The sequence below is a fragment of the Pieris napi genome, chromosome 22 (genome assembly GCF_905475465.1).
Source record: "Pieris napi chromosome 22, ilPieNapi1.2, whole genome shotgun sequence".
Taxonomy (NCBI): domain Eukaryota; kingdom Metazoa; phylum Arthropoda; class Insecta; order Lepidoptera; family Pieridae; genus Pieris; species Pieris napi.
In genome coordinates this window covers 478,233-497,729 of record NC_062255.1, presented here as the reverse complement: position 1 = coordinate 497,729, position 19,497 = coordinate 478,233, and the positions used below count along the sequence as shown (strand labels likewise).

The 19,497-nt window shown below is 34.0% G+C and overlaps 1 protein-coding gene across 12 annotated transcripts in view; it reads left to right on the top strand.

Annotated features, from left to right (window-relative positions):
• The window catches only part of LOC125061051 (pericentrin), a 53,957-nt gene that overhangs the window by 17,649 nt on the left and 16,811 nt on the right, over nucleotides 1-19,497 (top strand). For 6 of the 12 annotated variants that reach the window (XM_047666192.1, XM_047666195.1, XM_047666191.1 and 3 more), the window contains 12 exons: nucleotides 7,993-8,099; nucleotides 8,367-8,501; nucleotides 9,877-10,127; nucleotides 10,431-10,543; nucleotides 10,634-10,767; nucleotides 10,990-11,122; nucleotides 11,345-11,392; nucleotides 12,557-12,724; nucleotides 13,567-13,617; nucleotides 13,942-14,301; nucleotides 14,402-14,518; nucleotides 14,658-14,816. In XM_047666192.1, the coding sequence (XP_047522148.1) occupies nucleotides 7,993-8,099; nucleotides 8,367-8,501; nucleotides 9,877-10,127; nucleotides 10,431-10,543; nucleotides 10,634-10,767; nucleotides 10,990-11,122; nucleotides 11,345-11,392; nucleotides 12,557-12,724; nucleotides 13,567-13,617; nucleotides 13,942-14,301; nucleotides 14,402-14,518; nucleotides 14,658-14,816 (1,776 nt within the window). Of the gene's footprint in view, nucleotides 1-1,830; nucleotides 1,959-6,617; nucleotides 6,786-7,992; nucleotides 8,100-8,366; nucleotides 8,502-9,876; nucleotides 10,128-10,430; nucleotides 10,544-10,633; nucleotides 10,768-10,989; nucleotides 11,123-11,344; nucleotides 11,393-12,556; nucleotides 12,725-13,566; nucleotides 13,618-13,941; nucleotides 14,302-14,401; nucleotides 14,519-14,657; nucleotides 14,817-19,497 lie in introns of those variants that run through there. The other 6 variants (XM_047666199.1, XM_047666201.1, XM_047666202.1 and 3 more) reach the window with 6 other exon arrangements.

Sequence of the window (19,497 nt, the reverse complement as noted above, 5' to 3'; positions counted from 1 at the left end):
CATCATTCAATGAATTATTAAAATACATATTAAGGAAGTAACTTTTTATGTTCATATTGGTTGGTTGAATTGATGAAATGTATCACCTCGACGTCCGTCGTTCCACAACTGAGCGTTTTTTAAGGCAGTTTTTGCCGCGCACCACCACTATGTGGAACCAGCTGCCCACTGAAGTATTTCCAAACCAATTCGACTTACGGTCCTTCAAGACAAGAGCGTATCAATTCTTGATAGGCCGGAAACGCATTTGCGAGCCTTCTGGCAATGTGAGTGTCCATGGGCGGCGGTATCACTTAACACCAAGTGAGCCTCCTGCCCGTTTGCCTCCTAAAACATAACAAAAAATGTAGTGACGCTGATTCTACTGATATTGTGTGTGATTTGACTTAATGTCTTATAACCCCTAGATGGGGCAGAGGGGGTCCACAGTCAGTCTCCTGTACGACGTCAGGTTTGCTTGGAACGGCCGCACTTCCTTCCTTGCGGGTTCCAATCAAGCGCCTGATTGGGGATATGATTGGAATCTCTTTAGTGTTTAGCCTATCATCCATTTCCACCTGCGTCGCTTGATCTGCTGGTTAATCGGAGTTTCTCGGCAGCGCTCCCAAAGTTTCTCTTTGGAGATCTAAATTATATTGTGTGTAGAAATAATTCGGCTCGGCTCGAACAATGAAAGTATTTCTAATGACGTCTAGAGCTATTTAGCTCTTATCATTTGCTAACTTATCATTTGATCAGCAAATTAGCAATTAAAATTGGTCCTTTCGTTTCTAAAATTATTATATACCAGACTCTAAACCTTTTAGGTGGTCCGTGATCAATTCTAATAGGGAAGTGATAAACCTTATGTGCCTGACTCACGCCGTCGTCTTTTTTGGTCTTAGACATGCCGGTTTCCTCACGATGTTTTACTTCTGCGAGTGTAAAATGCACACATATAGTCCAAGCACAGTCGGGGATCGAATCTACGACCCTTGATGAGATGACTCGCACGCCAATACTGATTCTAAAATTATTACACAAACATAGAAAATAAATTAAAAAGCGTCTAACATAAGAAGCGTCCATTTAAATCAATCTAAGTGTATCTCCATACAATAAATCCAGTGATGAGACGTGAAGATCCGTTGAGAATATGTTACGCTACGTCTGTCTGTTTCAATTAGACTTCCGCTGTGTAATTAGTTAAGCAGCTTTTTGTAATTTGTAGGTTTATTTTCCTTTATGGTGTAAGTGTTACCATTTACGTTAATTTTAAATTAAGACAGAAATACTTGTTATAGTAAAACTATAGTTGAGTAACATATTAAGAATATAATTACCGCGTTTAGGTGCTTTAAAAAATAATTGTAAAGTGGTGATTATTGAAGGGATTTCTTTTAAATATTTTATTAAACATTTAACATTTGCACGAACGGTAAAGGAAAACGTCGTGAGGAAACCAGCTTGTTTAGACCCAAAAAGTCGACAGCGTGTATCAGGCACAGGAGGCTGATCACCTACTTGCCTATTAGATTTACACATGATCATGAAACAGATACAGAAATCTAACAAAAATAATGTAAAAAGGTTGCAGAGCCACTGATTTTTATTGATAATAACATATAGTAACTATAGGTAACTATTACGTTTATGAAAATCATTAATTTCCGTGTCTTCTAAATGTTAAACATAATATTTATTGTATCAATGCAAAAGTTGGTCATGCATTTAATTTGAATTTCAGACGTCAATGGCATAAATTTATTAATAGAAGGAAAGTTTCCCTAAATGCTAAATACGTGTCAGATGCAGCATCCCACCCAACTTTGTAAACATCAGTGCATTTTTGGCCGCGTCGTAGTCGCACGTACTTTGCGTGCGCAGTTGTGAGCGTACACGTGCACGCTATTACGCGCTATACGTTATTATACTACGGTTTATTTTCCTTTGGTGAAGGTTGGACAAGTGATAAAAATGTGTGAATTTATCGTGTAAAAGAAAAATGCTTACATTTTGGTGGTTTATAAGCCGCGCTTGTTAATTATTACTTAGTCTAGACATAATGTAAACAAATTCAAACTTAAACTTGCCTCATGTTTTTATTTTGCGCATAAATAATTGTGAGCTGTGAGATTAAATAGGATATAATTTAATTCGATTAATCTTGGTCTACTCACGAACTATTTTAGAGTATTCTATTATAGCAAGGGATCATTGTACTACACTTTGCATTGTTTTACATTAATAACGAACTAACATATAGTGTATTTATGATAAGAATATTGAATCTAAGGAAGCTAAAGCGGGGTCATCGTACAACTCAATAAAGCTTTGTTTATAATTAATTAAGGTTTTTTTGTACCAGATGTGTCGTTTTATCTCGGTATTAATAACTGTCTGGTGCTTCGTATCATGAAACTAATTGTTCGAGTTCAAAGGAGCTTATCGTAAAAGATATAGAATAAAGGACCTTAATGTATAAAGTATCCACACAAAGGGGCATGTGTCTGACATATTTCACAGTTTGTTTCATGGTCTCCTGTGCCTGACATTCTCTAATTTAGGGGCTTTGCCTGACATTTGATTCCAGTTAATGTTGGGTCTAAGATATCTTTCCTCGCGATGTTTTCCTTTACCGTGTTAGTAAATATGAATTGCGCTAATATTAAGAAAAATCTATTGATGAACAGAGAGATCAAAAACACACGACCTCTGAAATCGTAATAATATTGATTTTTAAAGAAAACACCGGTCAACGGTGACACCTTGACCACGCACACTGTAAAGCACGCGAAACGTCGGAAAAATTTAAAATTATGTAAAATATGTTATGTAAATTTATAAAAATACATAACTTCAATCCGGTAAAAAAGTGTTTTCTTTAAATGTGTAAAATTTATGTCAATAAAAGACAATAATATTGATTTTATTTTGTGTTTAAAGAAGTAGCGTTCGCGGAACGTAAGTTAATTGAACATCAGTATTATATTTGAATTTTGCTTAGCATTAGGATCGTACACAAGGGTGGTGTTTTTATGTGGGACGTTAAAATCGTTTCCCCTAAGTATATTTCGGACCGTCAATGAGGGGAAATACAATAATCTTCTTTACATGACTTTGTAGTTGAATATCCACTGTATTGTTAAATTTCGTTAAAAAATTGAGCTTTTCAGCGTCAAATGTTAAGATTTATACCGTAGTGTTACAGTTGATTAAAAGCTTGTTGCATTTCATCCGTTGTTTTTTAGTTTGATTCCGATTCAATGATAATAATTGGTTTGGCATAGAATTTTGCTCACCTATAAAAATTCAAATGATTAACATACAAACATGTGTCCTGCCACATTTCCAATTACGGAACTTTGGAAACAATGAAGAGTTTTTTTTATAGATGCTGTTTCAGTATACACAGAACTATTTAAGTGATCATAAATAAACGACTTTGTCAACCAGAATTATCAACTTAATTAGCAAATTAAAATTGTCTTATTTACTATATTAATAATAAAAGTCTGTTTATCTTTACAAATGAGAAGAATAAAATATACAGTTAATTTTTTTAGATTTGTTATATTTTTTATTGTTATCCTAATATCTTAACTCCCTTCAGTACCATTGATCAGACTCCTTCATGGGTAAAGGACTCGTCTAGCTTTATTCAAATATCTGTATAATCTTATATATTATAAAATTCTCGTTCCCATACTCCTCCGAAACGGCTCGACCCATTCTTATGAAAATTTTTATGGAGATTCAGTAAGTCTGAGAATCGGCTACTATCTATCTTTCAAATCCTTAAGTGATAAGGGGTATCCAACCCAAAACAATTTTTTTTATTTTTTGAGAAAGAAAAAATCCTTTTTATTTTTTTATGCTACAGTGTACAAAAATACAGAAAACCCCTAATTTTCACCCTATTCAACCCCTATTTTTTATTATTGTAGTTATTTTTATTGAACTAAAAAAATGTTTCCTAGAAATAATATACATGGCTAAACAAACTTTTGCCGGGTCAGCCTACTATCGCTTTTTTTTTTTTCAATACACCATTTTTTAGGGCACCCTCTTCTCCTTGGCCCTTTCCTTTATTAAGTGTATTATTAAAGCCACTATATTTGTTGCAAGCTTCATGAAACTACTGTTCGGTACACCTAAAGTAAAGTAAAGTAAAAGTAAAAAAATCATATAGGTAACATAATGTACACTTATGACTCGGCAATAAATAAATGCATATTAATGCTTCTAATTTTACATTTACTGCCAGTTCTCAAATAGAAGGGAAGAATAGAACTGGCAATAAACGCTAAGCTTCTAAAATAATTAATAATTGCTATTTTTATACCTGACAACGTTTTGACGGTTTTCATTCAAAAGTAAATAATTGAAGGAAATAATTGTTATTGTTTGAAACAAATGTTTCGTCTCAAACAGGTCTGTGATATATCACTCACTCGGTCGTTACGTTAACGTTGATGTGGAATAGTGTGCCTTATTCGTGTTATGGTTAGGTTGAAAACTGTTTGACAACGGTTAAATTACTTATCTGTGTAAAATTTTTATAACGACATCGTAGTCATAGTATAAGATAACTAGTATACTGTCGCTTGAAGCTAAAATAAAATAAATAAGTGGCGCTACAACCTTTATAAGTCTGGGCATCAGATTCCTGTATCTGTTTCATGATCATTTTTCAATCTAATAGGCAAGTAGGAGATCAGCCTCCTGTGCCTGAGACACGCCGTCGACTTTTTGGGTCTAACGCAAGCCGGAATTCTCACGATGTTTTCTTTCACCGTTCCAGCGAATGTTAAATGTAACAATAATACTAATATACATATATTAAACATTTAATTTAAAATCTACTACGATACTAATCTACTGGATTTTGTAGTCCTGTCAACTTATGTCTGAATGATATAGGATAGGGATATTTTATTATATTTGTATATTTGTTATGTTTCCGATTAGACAAGACGCAATTAAAAAACTTCAGATATGAGAAACTTCTTTAGTTAAAAATAATCATGTTGGTCGGCCACAAATTTCTGTATTTGTTTTGTGATTATTTGCTGTTCCTTATAGGCAAGTAGGTGATCATTCTTTGCCTTTGTTATTTTTAAAAGTTAAAATAACATCAGCCCATTTTTGTTACATTGAATTTGCGACGTTTATCACGTAATAACTCAAATAGTTTTTTTATTACACCTATTAATTCCGACATTATATAAACTATATGAATATATAGGAGTTCCTAATTTCAAGTAGGCAAATCGTGGCTACAGCTGGTAACACAATGTATGTTTTACACTTGTTTAACTTGTGAAGATTTTATTTCAAAGCGCAGCTGTGTTTTCTATGTTGCAACCCCGGTTCCCCATTGTTTTAACCCGCTGGTTTTCGTAGAAATAGTAATTGTGTACACATAAGTGGGCCAATAAAGACCCTACAACGTGCAGCAGCATATAATGTTTGAAAAATTTGCACATCTTATTTTAAAAACGATTATCAATTAGGTGTTTCGTCAGAAACCAAACCCAGGACATGTAGATTATACAAAATAATCAAAGCACTAAGTTTAGCATATTTAAATTTTGTTGTCAATTATAAACAATTTAGGACTATTTAAAATTATAAAAATGAGTCACAAATCAATGTCAAAATAGAGGTAGTAGCGAATTTATAATTACCGACTCATATTTCTTAAAGTGGCTTAAATACAATGCTCTTCAGTGTACGACTGTTGTAATTGATTTACGATTTGTGATAAAGTCTATTCTAAGAAATGTGTAAAAGGATTGTGTGCGCAAGAGTTTACGAAGAAATATCGGCACATGTCAATCGAAAACGTTAGTATATTGTTTCGATTGTTTGAGGTTAGTGAAAACCATTTTGTTTAGTTTCAAGTTTCAATTTCAAGGAATTGTTCAGGATTAATTAATATTCTTATCAAATTAGGGTACACTGATTTATTAACCCGTTAAACGATGAGGATATATTTAGAAAAAGTTATCAAAAGGTTAGGAAAAGGAAACATACATGGTTATTAATATGTGTGACCAATTTTTTTTAAAGGGTTGCTGTTGTAGGTTAATATTTAACAGGAAACCTTCCAGTATAATATAAGCGAATATTACTTTTCGAGGTATTAAGCAAAATATACATAAAACCTTTTGTCCTTTTAAAAGATATTGCATTTGTCATGGGAGTGATAAGCATAAAATCTCGACTCGATAACAAGTTACTCTATTAGTTCTATTTTCCTCCTTAAGGTGACTAACAAAAATGCTTTAAATGATTGCCCAATCCATATAATCATAATTATGAACATAAAAACGTATTATTATTATATTGTAATATCCTAAATTGCAAAGGCATTTGTGTTTAACAATGAGCGAAATTTCTCAGTTCTATAATTCTATTTAGGTATTAATAATTTAAAACAGTAAACAATCTTACGTTCATATTGAATGTCTAAACTGTAGAAGATGAAATCATTCCTATTTTGTCTCACTCAAGTGGGTCACTTGTACGTTTTCTTTTCACTGTTATTGTAATATTAATAGATTAAATACATTTAGAGCAAGCTTTCTGGAGCAAATTTAATTTTGAATTATTGACATTATGTTTGGATGTAGGATTATGGATTTCTCGCTTAAATAATCTATTATTAGTAGGTTTTATAATCTACATAAAGAAGCAATATTTTCGTTGTATTGTTTGAACGTTGTAACACAAAGTGAGTGGGATATTTAAAATAGTGTTGAAAATGTGATTGCAAAATGGTTGTGCTGAGGAGGTACCTGGTGGGTATTTTATAGCATTTTAATTTGGAATGTAATTTCTACTGTTAATAATAGAAGTCTTCGTCAATTAAGATATTATGACATTGACGTTGACAGTGATCGTTCCACATAAGCAATATTTAAGACAGTTTTGGCCACACACCACTGTGAAACCAGCTGCCCACTGAAGTATTTCCGAACCGATTCGACTTAGGGTCCTTTAAGAAGAAGCAGCGTACCAATTCTTAAAAGGCCGGCAACGCACTCGCGAGCCCTCTGGCATTGAGATTGATAATGTCCATGGAGGCCTGTATCAATTAACATCAGGTGAAGCTTCTGTCCATTTGCACCCTGTTCTAAAGTCTAATAAGGTAGTCATCTTAAATGAAAGATGCCCATATAGTTTGGCTTTAACCATTTAATTGAATCATAATAACGAAAGAATTACTTTGCATATAAACTTATTACATATCTTTATATATATAATTCTACTGTACGTGTGTATGTCACTGAACTCTTCTTAAACGGCTGGACCGATTTGAATAAATTTTGAGCGCTGCCGTCTCTCGGGTCTGCTAGTCTTTATATATCTCTTAAAGCGTCTTATGTATTAAATTTATTCATATCACTCTAATGCCAGTTTGCGTACATGTGACATTATTTACCTATTGGAGGCTTTGAACACCTTTATACATATATACACCTTTATCTGGCGGATAGTATTAAATTACCATTAGAACCTGGGATATCTGAACCTTTATTCTGTAATTTCCATTAGCGGCAGCCATACCAACCCTGAATGTCTCAATGCTGATGTCGCAACCTTGGGGGCTTAAAAGCCCCCACTGGTCTCTCTGGATTTTCTATGATTTTTAGTACAGATTTTAAGAAGGTTACTTATAAATGCGCGTGTACTGTGGACAGGACCAGAAGCAGAGAACAATACATATTGATTTTATTTATCAGTTTTTACAGTAATGTATAGAAATGAACATGACACTCTTTTAAATTTAACATATATTTTAGAGTACCTTCTTTTCTGCATTTTATGAAATTTCCTAGTGTTAGTTTTCAATTAAATTTGTGATAGTATTGTATTAGCGCAGACAAGTTTTGGCAAACATTTTTATATATTATAACACGAAAAGGTGTATTTATTTCCGTGGCTCTTTAAACAACGCATAATCGTCAATGAATGTAATAAATAATATATGTATTATATTTACAGTTGTCGAGTCTCCGTGACGAGGCAGTCGGGGAGTCAGACAAATGGAGACAGAAAAGGAACTATAGCTTTGATCAGAATAGACAATTGGAAGAGGTTACTAAAGAAAGGTAGGTTTGCAAAATTTTTTTGCCACAATTATATAATTTTTTTCATATCCTTAGTTTGAATATTGCATTAGAATTTCATTCAGTTAAAATCTGTTCCGTTGCGTAGATATTTTGTGAAATAAAATAAATGGAACCGAGTGTATTGAACCATTAAAGCTTAATCATAAATAAAAATATGATACTGTTATTCTTCAAAATACCTTGTTCCATAAACATCGTGAATATTTTTTACCTTTCTTTGAATTGAATAAATATGACTAATTTCAGGGACGGACTAAAACGTGTGGCAGACGCGTTGCAACGCGCAGTATCGCAATTGGTTGCGTACTGCGCCAGCGCCGAGGATGAACTTAACCGCACTGTGCTGGCACATTTGCTTCCTAAGTTGCTACCACATGACTCGTAAGTAGATATAAAACTGTGTGTGTAGGTGATCAGCTTATAATTTGTCGAGATGGAATCCAGAACTCCTGACCAAGGAGGCACGCTTATAAAAGAAATACAATGACAAGTGGTTTTGTATATATTTAATTGCAAGTTTTTGCCATTATTATGACAATAAATAAATATGAGAGTAAAAAGAAAGTAATCAGAACCCATACTTTGTCACTTCCGATAACGATCTGGACAGGAACACGAATTTTTGTTCTGAGGACAGATATTGAAAAATTAGTAGATCTTTATGGATGGTTCCCACAACCTAGAAACCTGACGGGAATTACAGCTTGCCTGCTACGTTGTTAAAGTTTTTCAGGGAATTATTAGTAATCCTAGTGTTCTGCCAGAACTCATTTTATTTGTATAAAACGGCTATTTGAAACTGCAAAAAAACGATTTACATTACAGTCCCTACGGGCAGAGCGATGACACCAGACCCCTATAACAAAGGCGTTGCGAGTACTAAATAGTGTCTTAATGTCTCCGGAACTATCGATATTTTTATATGTTTTTAGAGAAAATTCTCAAAAACCACATTAAATATCCTATGTTAAGTTACAAAATTATCGCATTGGCTATTATGTACTTGTTAGTGTAGTTGTATTATAAATAATTTATTTATTTATATTTTAATGTCTAGATTATATACATGTCATATGCATTAAGGATTACCCACAGACGTGGTGAACATTCAACTAGTTGCCAATATATATATCTTTCTTAGTTTTACTTTATGAAGAGTACGACAGGAATATCTATTCTACGTGTACTTAATTATCCTCGATATCTGCTGGCGTTGTGCCAAACGGTTTGCGTGTAACTGAAACTGTGGTTTTAGACGTTTATTAACTCTGGCGAACGTCTTCGCAATTATGAATGTGTGAAGTTTATTCGTTTGCGGATTAGTAATTCTCCGGTATTTTTATTTCCTTTCAAACTTATTTCCTTAAATTGCGATTACCCAAGATAAATGGATTTTGATTTTTTGAGAAAATTTTTCATTTTTCATAGAAAGCCGAACAAGATAATTTAAAAATATACTTATTAACATTTTTATGACACTTTTTTTACCACTTTTCTGTTTAAACTAATTGGAAATCTAGTAACACGGCTCCAATACTCTGTAACTTCCGATAGCAATAGTCTACGTACGTGCGTATGTCTCGACGTTTACGAAAGCATTCGATGTAGTTCTTTGTATCGTAGTTCCCATATCCGTGGTGTCCATAGGAGCGCTAACTATCGATCTAAAAGACGGCATCAATATCACTATTGAAAGTTACAAAACCGGTTCTCTTCGTTTGTTCTCGGACTCATAAGCTTTCTCGATCTATTCCAGCACATTAGAAGATTCGCGACCCGCAACACCTGACTTAAGTGTGAGCTTGGTCTCCCGTGGAAAACACGTACATTTTGCACCTGACCTTGATTCCATACTCGGTTCTCTGGATGAGGATGGCGTCCTGGGTTTCCTGCAGCAGCAAAGGGACCTCAGTGCCGAGCTGAAGTTGGAATTAGAGCATTCTCTCAAGAGGTTACGCCACGAAGCCCAGGATTTGTTGGACTTGTCTAATAAATTGGCTATTAATAGTAAGTTTTACTTTCACTACGTACAAATACAATTAGTAGTTTTTCAGATATTTCGTATAATATATAGATATTCCTACAATTGATAAAACATAACAGATTTTTACAGACATTTATCATTGAGAATGGTTTCGCTTACGTAAACGCAGTTTATTATAAGAAGTAGTGTGAAATAAGATATGGACCTTTTTGTGTAACCGGTCACGAATTCAAAATTTTCATCCATGTTGCCACTACTAACTACCAGTATCTACTGAATATGTGCCATAATAAGGACAGGCATTAAAATACTTGTTTAATTTACAGAGCAAAACAATGAACAAAAGATGTTGGAGGCAAGTGAAGTTCAGATCTCTGAGCTGGTTGAAGAGCTGGAGCGGAAACATCAGCGATGTGACAACTGTGAGATGCAGAGGAAGGTAATGGACTGAGTTACATTTGTTAGAGAGAGAGAGAAAGAGATTATAAAATAAAAACCGTGAATAATGAAATATTTATTAACATTTCAGAATATGGAGGAAGCAATGTCTGAATGTCTGCAACGAGAGAATCTTCTCCGATCAGATTTAGATTCGGCCATGATGAAGATCTCTCACCTGATGACGCTCGGTGACAGACCGCTGAGTGACGACATCGTTGAGGGGTGAGTCAATATTACTCAAGGTGTTTTAAATTCATCGCTTTGAGAAAAATATGCTGAAAAACTCAGATGATAAAGTATTAATATCCTATGTTGTTGTATCTCTTATGACGTTCTATCAAAGTCACGTATTATTATAAAATTGTTTGCGATTAGTTCCTATAAAGATCGGTATCGTAATTATATGATGTAAAAATCAGTGGTAATAAATGATCGTAATTGCAGCTACGGCACGGGCGGCGTACGCGCGTCCTCCCGCGGCACGGGCTGGTGCTCGTTGGACGACGCGCTCTCGCCCAGGCACAACCACCACGAGTTCGAGGCTCTGCTCAAGGAGAGGGACGATTTGCAACAACAGGTAATACATTTCTCCGTATGCTGCTCTTTTAGACATGCATTTTTAATTAAACGAATTAATGTATTGTACATACGTATATATGAAAGTGTTTGATAGATAAATTGAAAGCGAAGAGGACGCTTTTTTGCTATAATCCTCATATACATGTATATTTTATAATATATCCGTCACTTAAATGATAAAATGCTTATATTCTTGCACTCGGCACGCACACATGCACAGATCAAATGGATGACAAACTCGCCCGTGCATAAAATTTGCTGCAATAAGGTAAACTTAAAATTAACGATCTCATTCATTAACACGCTATAAGTCTCAATTAGTTATTATTATTGGCATTAATTATAAAATAATGTTCTAGAAAAACTTCGAGTTTTTCAATATATGCTTAATTTAACGATAATTATTTGTACATAATTTGTTGTATTTTAGCTTTATGTATCGCTTTGTACTCTTGTGTATGAGTTGCTAAACATTTCTTTATCGCTAATTTAGTTTATTTTAAACGATGAACTTCATTTAGTACCGTGTATGTTGTTAGTTTTATTTTACAATAATTTAGTTAAATTGTAGTACTTTTATCCCCCCTATAACGTGGTGATTTCTCAATGTATATTTCTGTAGTGTGAAATTTATAATGACTTGTCAAGTCCAAAATTATGGTTGTTTGTTTTATTATAATTAAACTAAATAACTATATTAAATTCTTGATCCTGGTTTTTGAAAACGATTTTACGAGAATACTTCTACAACGCGGCCCAGGTCTACCGCGTTATACTGTATTTGTTAAATGTTGGAAAAATGTACCTAGGTCTATTAATATAAGAATGTTTAAAGAACTTTATTTCTCATTACAAAAATTATTTTTTATTTACATGAGAAATTTAATATTAAGTATATACGAACGAGATACACGTCGCCATCAGCTAGCCCAATTTTAGTCTAATGGGCCCATTCTGAGGTGTATCTTTAATGCCCTTTTGAACTGATCAATCACGCTAATGTTACGAACCTTAGACGGCAACCGATTAAACAATTGCACACCTTCATACCTAATAGATCTCTTTAAATAATTTGTGCGCGGCTTTGGCAAGATAAGCAAACTCGCTCGACGAGTATTGCGAGTAGTGGTGTATTTGATTTTATGAAATGATAAGTTACTATGTAGAGAGTTATTTAATTTTTTTTAATAAGGATACAGGTGCTATAAACATAATTAATCGTCATAATTTTAGTTTCTTGGTAGATTTTATTAGTAGGTGTTAAAAAATTGTATCTGAATAGTGCTTTTATTAATTTATTTTGTAGTGTTTGTATTTTAGAAATTTTGTAATTTTAAGATTTTATATTACCAGACCTAATCAGGTTTTATTTCGTCAATTAATCATTTACTGTGAATATATTTCCGTTAACACTTTGCAATATAAATAACAGCTGGAAGCAGCAAACCGTCAGCTGAAGTCGACCCGTCAGTTCGTGGAGGAGCAAGCGAGCGAGCGCGAGGCCGAACGCGACGAGTTCGCCAAACGGCTGGCCGAGTTGAGGGAGGACAATAGCAGACTCAGCACTCGACTGCAGAGCAACGCCAGGATCATGGGCGAGGTGGGTTTTGTTCTTTGTGTTTGCAGAACGAAATGTTTTTTTTTTTAATTCTGAAAAACTATAAGAGCTGAAAAAATAACTTAATTCGTTCTGTTTCAAGTGTAAAACATTAATTAATGGTAATCTTCAATAATATTGAATGGAGAATTTCTTAAATACAGTAAAAGCTTTTTATTCGCGTAGTACATATATGTTCCATAAATATGCCGCGAATACAGAATGATAATTTATATGGGATTATAGGGATAAGTTCATAGGTGACGAAAAACGGGGATACCATGTAAAACATATTTTAGGCAAAGTTGTAATAAGGTCTATTTTACTTTTGTATTAGTTTGTAGTGGACAAAGGATATTGGGTTGGATACCTATTGGAATCCTTTTTATTATTATAAATGTACTGATTAGATCCGCGAATATAGGAAGTGGGTCGCATTTATTTAGTTCGCGAATAGTGACATCACGAATGAAGGAAACGCAAAGGAGCTTTTACTGTATTGTATTTACCAATAGACAAATTTCTAACTTTAAATTTGTTTGGTAGATACAACAAATTCTTCTTTCAACACTAACCTTTGGTTGAGGATTTAACTTTAACCCTTGCACAGTTACTTCGGTTATGGTTTTGATATTGTGTTTTATCTTCACGAAATGCACCACACTAATGCACCGAACCGTGTTTTGTCTTTTTCTTTGCACTAACAATAACACTTATGTAGTCAATAGTTTTAAATTCTACTCCCAAATATTAACTCTTTGATGATAAATTCAAAAGACGCTCGGGGTAGCTCTGAGACCCGAGTCAACTGAGACCTTTATAAAGATCTAAGTCCACAAATACAGATCCGCTGCTTACGACTCTCACAGTGCAACTGTCGTCAACACGATGCACATGTAAGTGGTTTTCCCCTTCGCATAGCTTTCACTCATTTTCACCCTCTATTTAGCTTTTACAGTAGATTTACGCTCTCCTATTTAGTTCGTTGCCAGTATTGTTTAGTCCCGTAGCTTTGCATGCCTTTTTACTAATAATTTAACAAATGCATGAGTTTGTGTGTATTGTTTTATTACATTGCTTCTTTGTATAATATTTTAATTTGAGTTGCCATCGTAGTTAGCCAGTTTGGATGACAAAGAAGGAACTTGAAATCTTTGGAACATGCCAAAATGAATAAACGTACCTATCGGGCGAATTTGTAAATATTATATTAAACTCAGGTGGAGCAATTAGAAAATCAGACACGTGAAATGAACCAAGTAATAGCTGAATTGGAGACGAAAAAGGCTGAAAATGACAAAGTGCTTAAAGCTGCCGCAGAAGAGACGGTTCTACTACGCGACATCATTGCCAAGCTTGAAGCTCAGCTGGAACAGAAAACAGTCAGAGAAACAGAAATTCTGGAACAATTGGAAGAAATGAAACGCACGATAGACGAAAGAGATAGCAAGATGAGGATTGTTCTCGGTGAACTGGAATCGTTAAGGAGTGAAAGAGTCGATATTAGTGATGTTACGTGCGTGAGGTGTGCGCAAGAAGAAGATAGATATACCGAGTATCTGGAGAAGATTCAAGAACAGGTAAAGTCCTATTCATTGTTGTAATATGTTCCCATTGAGAACAATAATAGTAGACATAGTTGTGGTGATAATGATTTTTCATAAATAAATTTATGTATAGGCCTGTTGGCTTGAAGAACACATACACCGTCGCACGCGCAGGTTGGAACGCTCCCATGAAACCTGCTCTCAACCCACTTCAGAACCAAGCGAAGATGTTTCTATACGAGACCAAAAGGTAATATTATTTTAGCGACTTATTTAATGTTGTTAAAAAAAATTGAAATTATTAATTAAAGATTTTTTTCGCCTCTAGATCCTTCTAGAAGGTTGTTATTAATGTTTTATTCTTTATTGAAACTCATGATTTTCCGAAGGTGCGGTCTCCGGACAGCGCCAGTCCGCGTATAGAGCGTCTAGCGGAGCTTAGCCGAGTATGGGAAGGTATCGAAGCACTCACGAGAGCTGAAGACGCAGTGCTCAAGAGGGTCAAGGATCTGGAGATGCAACGGGCGACGCTCAATGACATCGCTCAGGTAAGTCTACAGCTAACATACATATATAACAAAAAACAATTATAAAGATATGTACCAAAATGATTCAAACATTTACAAAAGGGAAAGAAATGGTTGTCTGTAAAGTCGGTTTACGGATGATAGTTTACCGTGTCAACGTCATAACAAAACATTGATGAAATGATATGCATATTTTTATGAATAAACTGGAGTCATTTATTATTATTGAATTATCACTTTTTTGAATGGTTACAAACAAGGAATGAATCCTCGGACGCATAGGCCAATCGAGTAGGAAGGAAGAGAGGTAAATGCGGCGCAAGCGTACAATGAGCGTACCGGGACAATGAGTCATGCTTGTCCATGCGTACAGCCGGCGTATAAAGTAAAAATATAAAAATAAAATTATTTAATAGAGAGTAAAAATTATTTAATACATCAACAAAGTAATGCCTAATTTGCCTGTGTTGTTTGTGGTGTAAAAGTGAGGGTATAAATCTTTCAAACTTAACAGCTTAAATAAACAAGCTATTTAATGTGCATCTCATGAGTCTTTTGCCTGTGAATTGAACTCATTATAACAATACAGTAGCGCTACAACTCTAAGTGGGTCTTGGCCTCAGTTTGCATCCGTTTCTTTGAAACCAGTAGGTGAGCCTTCTGTCTGACACATGTCCTCGATTTTTTTTATTTGTCCTCGTGCGCAGTACAAGCAAGTAATACGCACGTAGACAGAAAGTCCTTTGGTCCACAGCCGGAGACCGAAGTCGCACGCTCAAGCCACTAGGCCGGCACTGTAACCTCATTAGCATTCTTTAATTGATTGAGGCTTCTAGTACATTTTAAAAGGCCGACATCGCACTTGCGAGCCTTCTGGCAATGTGAGTGTCCATTGGCGGCGGTATCACTTAACCTCCTGCTCTCCTATTACATCAAATAAAAATGGTTTTTCCCCCTATTTCATCTATTAATTAGTAAAATATCGTTTTAAAAAATGTTTACCTATTGAAAAAAAACTATTCTTTATATACCCCTCCCTCAAGTATTGGATTTGTTGTCTCTCTCACAATTATCATTTTGAAATAAATAATTTAAATCATTAATTATAACTACCACAACAGTGTTGATTTCTGTAAAATATTGATCATAAAAACCCGTTTAAATAAACTAACATATCAACAGTTTGATTTTCTTGTGACCTTGGACAGGCTGGCGCTCGTCCAAACTGTTTTGGTAACTCTTGCTCTCGTGTAGCGATGCCAATATCGCTCTATGATATATTTTGTATGAGATTGATTCGTGAAGGGCATGAAAGTAGATTCAATGCACCTTTAAAACAATGAAGTCTTGCAGAAGGCGGCTCATTATCTACTTAGTCATAGAAGAAATATAACGTTAATCTTGTCAAGTACTGTTTAGACAATAGTTCGCAAATGAATTTGAATCCTGCATTAACATATAACTTTAGCTAGCTATCAGTCATCATCTTCACCGAATGAACAGCCATCCTACATCCATTGTATTAATAAAATTATTATATATTATGTCATGGTAGAATTTACAGTAGGTATAATGTGAAGTCCTGTGCCATTGTGCCATGGGTCATGTTTCGATATGCCATCTATGTGGAAACGATATATTCAATATCGTTCTTTTCAATCTATTCACGTCCACTGCTGGACATAGACCTCATAGACTTTTCCCCTAAATTTCCAGTAGTGGGAGGTCGTCCAACGCCTGCCTTAATGCCTATATTTTCATATAGCTTAAGCCTTGTTTATAGGTGTACATTACATTGAACTTAACAAATTACACATCAACATTTTTACAATACATTGCGCTCATAAGTGATCTAAATATATCCTTCGTTAGTTAAAAGTTAAATTTATGGACACGGCGTGTTACTACCATTATTCTGAGAACAAAATGCCGATTTTAACAAATGTTCCATTATCGTAAATGTTCTATTTCTAGATTGTAGGAAAACGATATTGTTGCTTTGGTTCATTGCGGTGTAAAATCCTATTCGGAGAATTATTTAAGGATTTTTATAACAACTGAATGCGATTTACTTTATTAAAAATTGTTTTACAAATCCATTACGTACATATATTTATTTTTGATATTTTCTTCTCTCTTCAACTATCTCATACATTTCTACAAATTTAAACTAATATGCCAAGTAAAAAAAATATTTCCCAATTTACGTGATAAAAGTACGGCCATAGAATTTTGTTCCTTTGTCAAGAGTTTTTCTCGTACATATAATTTCCGCGCATTCAATGCACTCGATTTTCCCTTCAACGCGCATTTCTCAGTTTCCCGTAACGTGTAGAGGCGTTCAGTAGCGTGCGCGCATCCGATGTTTAAAAGTGTTTTCTGCTGCAAAAAGGTTATTTATCATTTCTTCATCATCTAAATCATGTAACGTGTGAGTAGATTAGTTTGCCCTGTGTGGGATGTTCTTGTGGAGTCGTATCAGACAGGTGTTTGCGATGGGCCTACCGGAGTATACGGTGAGTGAATTTAACTTTTGGCCTCAGTGTTTTTGGAACTTGTAGTCAGTCATGCTCTGTTTGTGTGAATTTGATATATTAGATTAATTCGAAAAGCTATGTATATGTAATACATACATAGCTTTAGCAGAACGCTTGATATTACCTATAATTAAAAGAGTGGCGGAGAGTTTATCGCCAGTTCTTCTCTTCCGTTCTACGCCCTTGATTTGAGCACTGGCAGTAAATGTAAAATTAGAAGCATTTACTATATATTTCTTTTTTGACGTTCATAAGTGTACATTGTTCCTATATGAATAAATGATTGTTGACTTTAAAAAAAACATTGTTATGTCTATCTGATACCTAATTCCCTGTTTTGTTAGTAATTTCTTTTGTAACATTTATCTTTACCAATTACCATAATCGTCATATAGGAAAAGATATCTTTTAACATATGCTGTGGATAAAGCATTATGTTTGATGTGGTAAACTTTAATAATAAATATGTTATAAATATTTATATTTACATTTAAATTGTTTGTTAGTATTGACGTAATTTTATAATGATTGCTTAATATGTTCCATTATAAATGCCCTATCATTGAATTATGATATACAGTCAGGGATTGAATTCGGTTTAGTTTCATATTAGTATGTATATGTAATTTCGGATTTAATACATCCAAGAAAAAGTCTTTAATGATTAAAGTTCTGATTCTATTCTATACGTATACATAGTTACAAATTATTTATTTACACTTCTTAAATATAAAGTAAAAAAACATGATGCAACGCTTCTAAGCGATCTTTCCAGGCAACCCTAATTAAAGAAAACAGTATAAAAACAATTATGTAGAATGCAAAACTTAATTTATAATATTATATAGATACTATGTCTACTACACAACTGTAGGTACATTTAATTTCCTCAATAACAAGGGTTTTCCTCTTGTAATATCATTGTTTGTGTTACATTTAAGTGTAGTTAAACGTCATATTTTTGTATTACTTGCCGTCCATTATTCAGTGATTCAGAACCAAATCAGGTTATTATTTTGTGATTTTTAATATTACACCCTGTGTCTTAAAGCTTGAAGCCAATTGATTTAAAAAAAAACAAGTAACATTATTGAATTTCTAATACGTGTATCTTTCAAAATGTTTTTGTAATTTATCAAATATATATATTTGACGCTGACTAAACATATCTAAAACAAAGAATTAGTTATAATTTTAACTATATGCCAGCTCGCCCCCACAATTGACCCGTGCTCTCACCAATTACTTCGTTGAGTCCTCTCCAGATTGACACTAATCGCTCCTGTGAAAACGATGCGCCATTTCCACTGCGCTGATACGTATTTGTGAATGTTTTAATATCTATGTAAATTTATTTGACTACTAATGAAAATGTAATATATTAATTTGTAAATAAGTTAAGAATTGAAGAAATAATTAAAACGCTTGTTAGTTTTTGTTATTTTTGGTCCCTTTGGCCCATCTTCATTTATGTAAACTTATCCATTTTATTATATGAATTATGTTTGTTTTCACCGTCCGTACGTACGTGTATTGATATATGTATATCTATATTTTCTCTTTTTTTATGTGTGCCTTGTTGGTGCGGCCTATAAATAAATATATAGTATTCCAACCCTATCACCTCGTTCCACAACTGAGCGTTTCTTAAAGCACTTTTTACCGCGCACCATCACTATGTTGAACCAGCTGTTCGTAGCGGTATTTCCAGACCAAACAGCGTGCCGATTTACTTACTTAAAAAAACTTTAAAATTGTCGATGGGCGGCGGTTTTATTCTGCCCGTTTGTTCCCTGTTCTACAAAAATAGGCAGACAACAATTTTAATAACTAATCATTTGAATGTCTGTATTATGTCTTAATGTATATAACAGATAAGATCTTATAAATAGGTAAACGACCCACTGCATAAATAACAAATATGTACTTAAAACACTATATTTATAAGCCAATGCACTATTGATAAAAATATATTAACTTGTTGTCTATATACATTTAGATAAATAAACTTAATAAATCATTATGTGTTATGAGAGGTTGAGACATAACTCAGCCTTTTAAGAATTGGTACGCTCATTTCTTGAAGGACCCTAAGTCGAATTGGTTCGGAAATACTTCTGTGGGCAGCTGGTTCCACATAGTGGTGGTGCGCGGCAAAAACTACC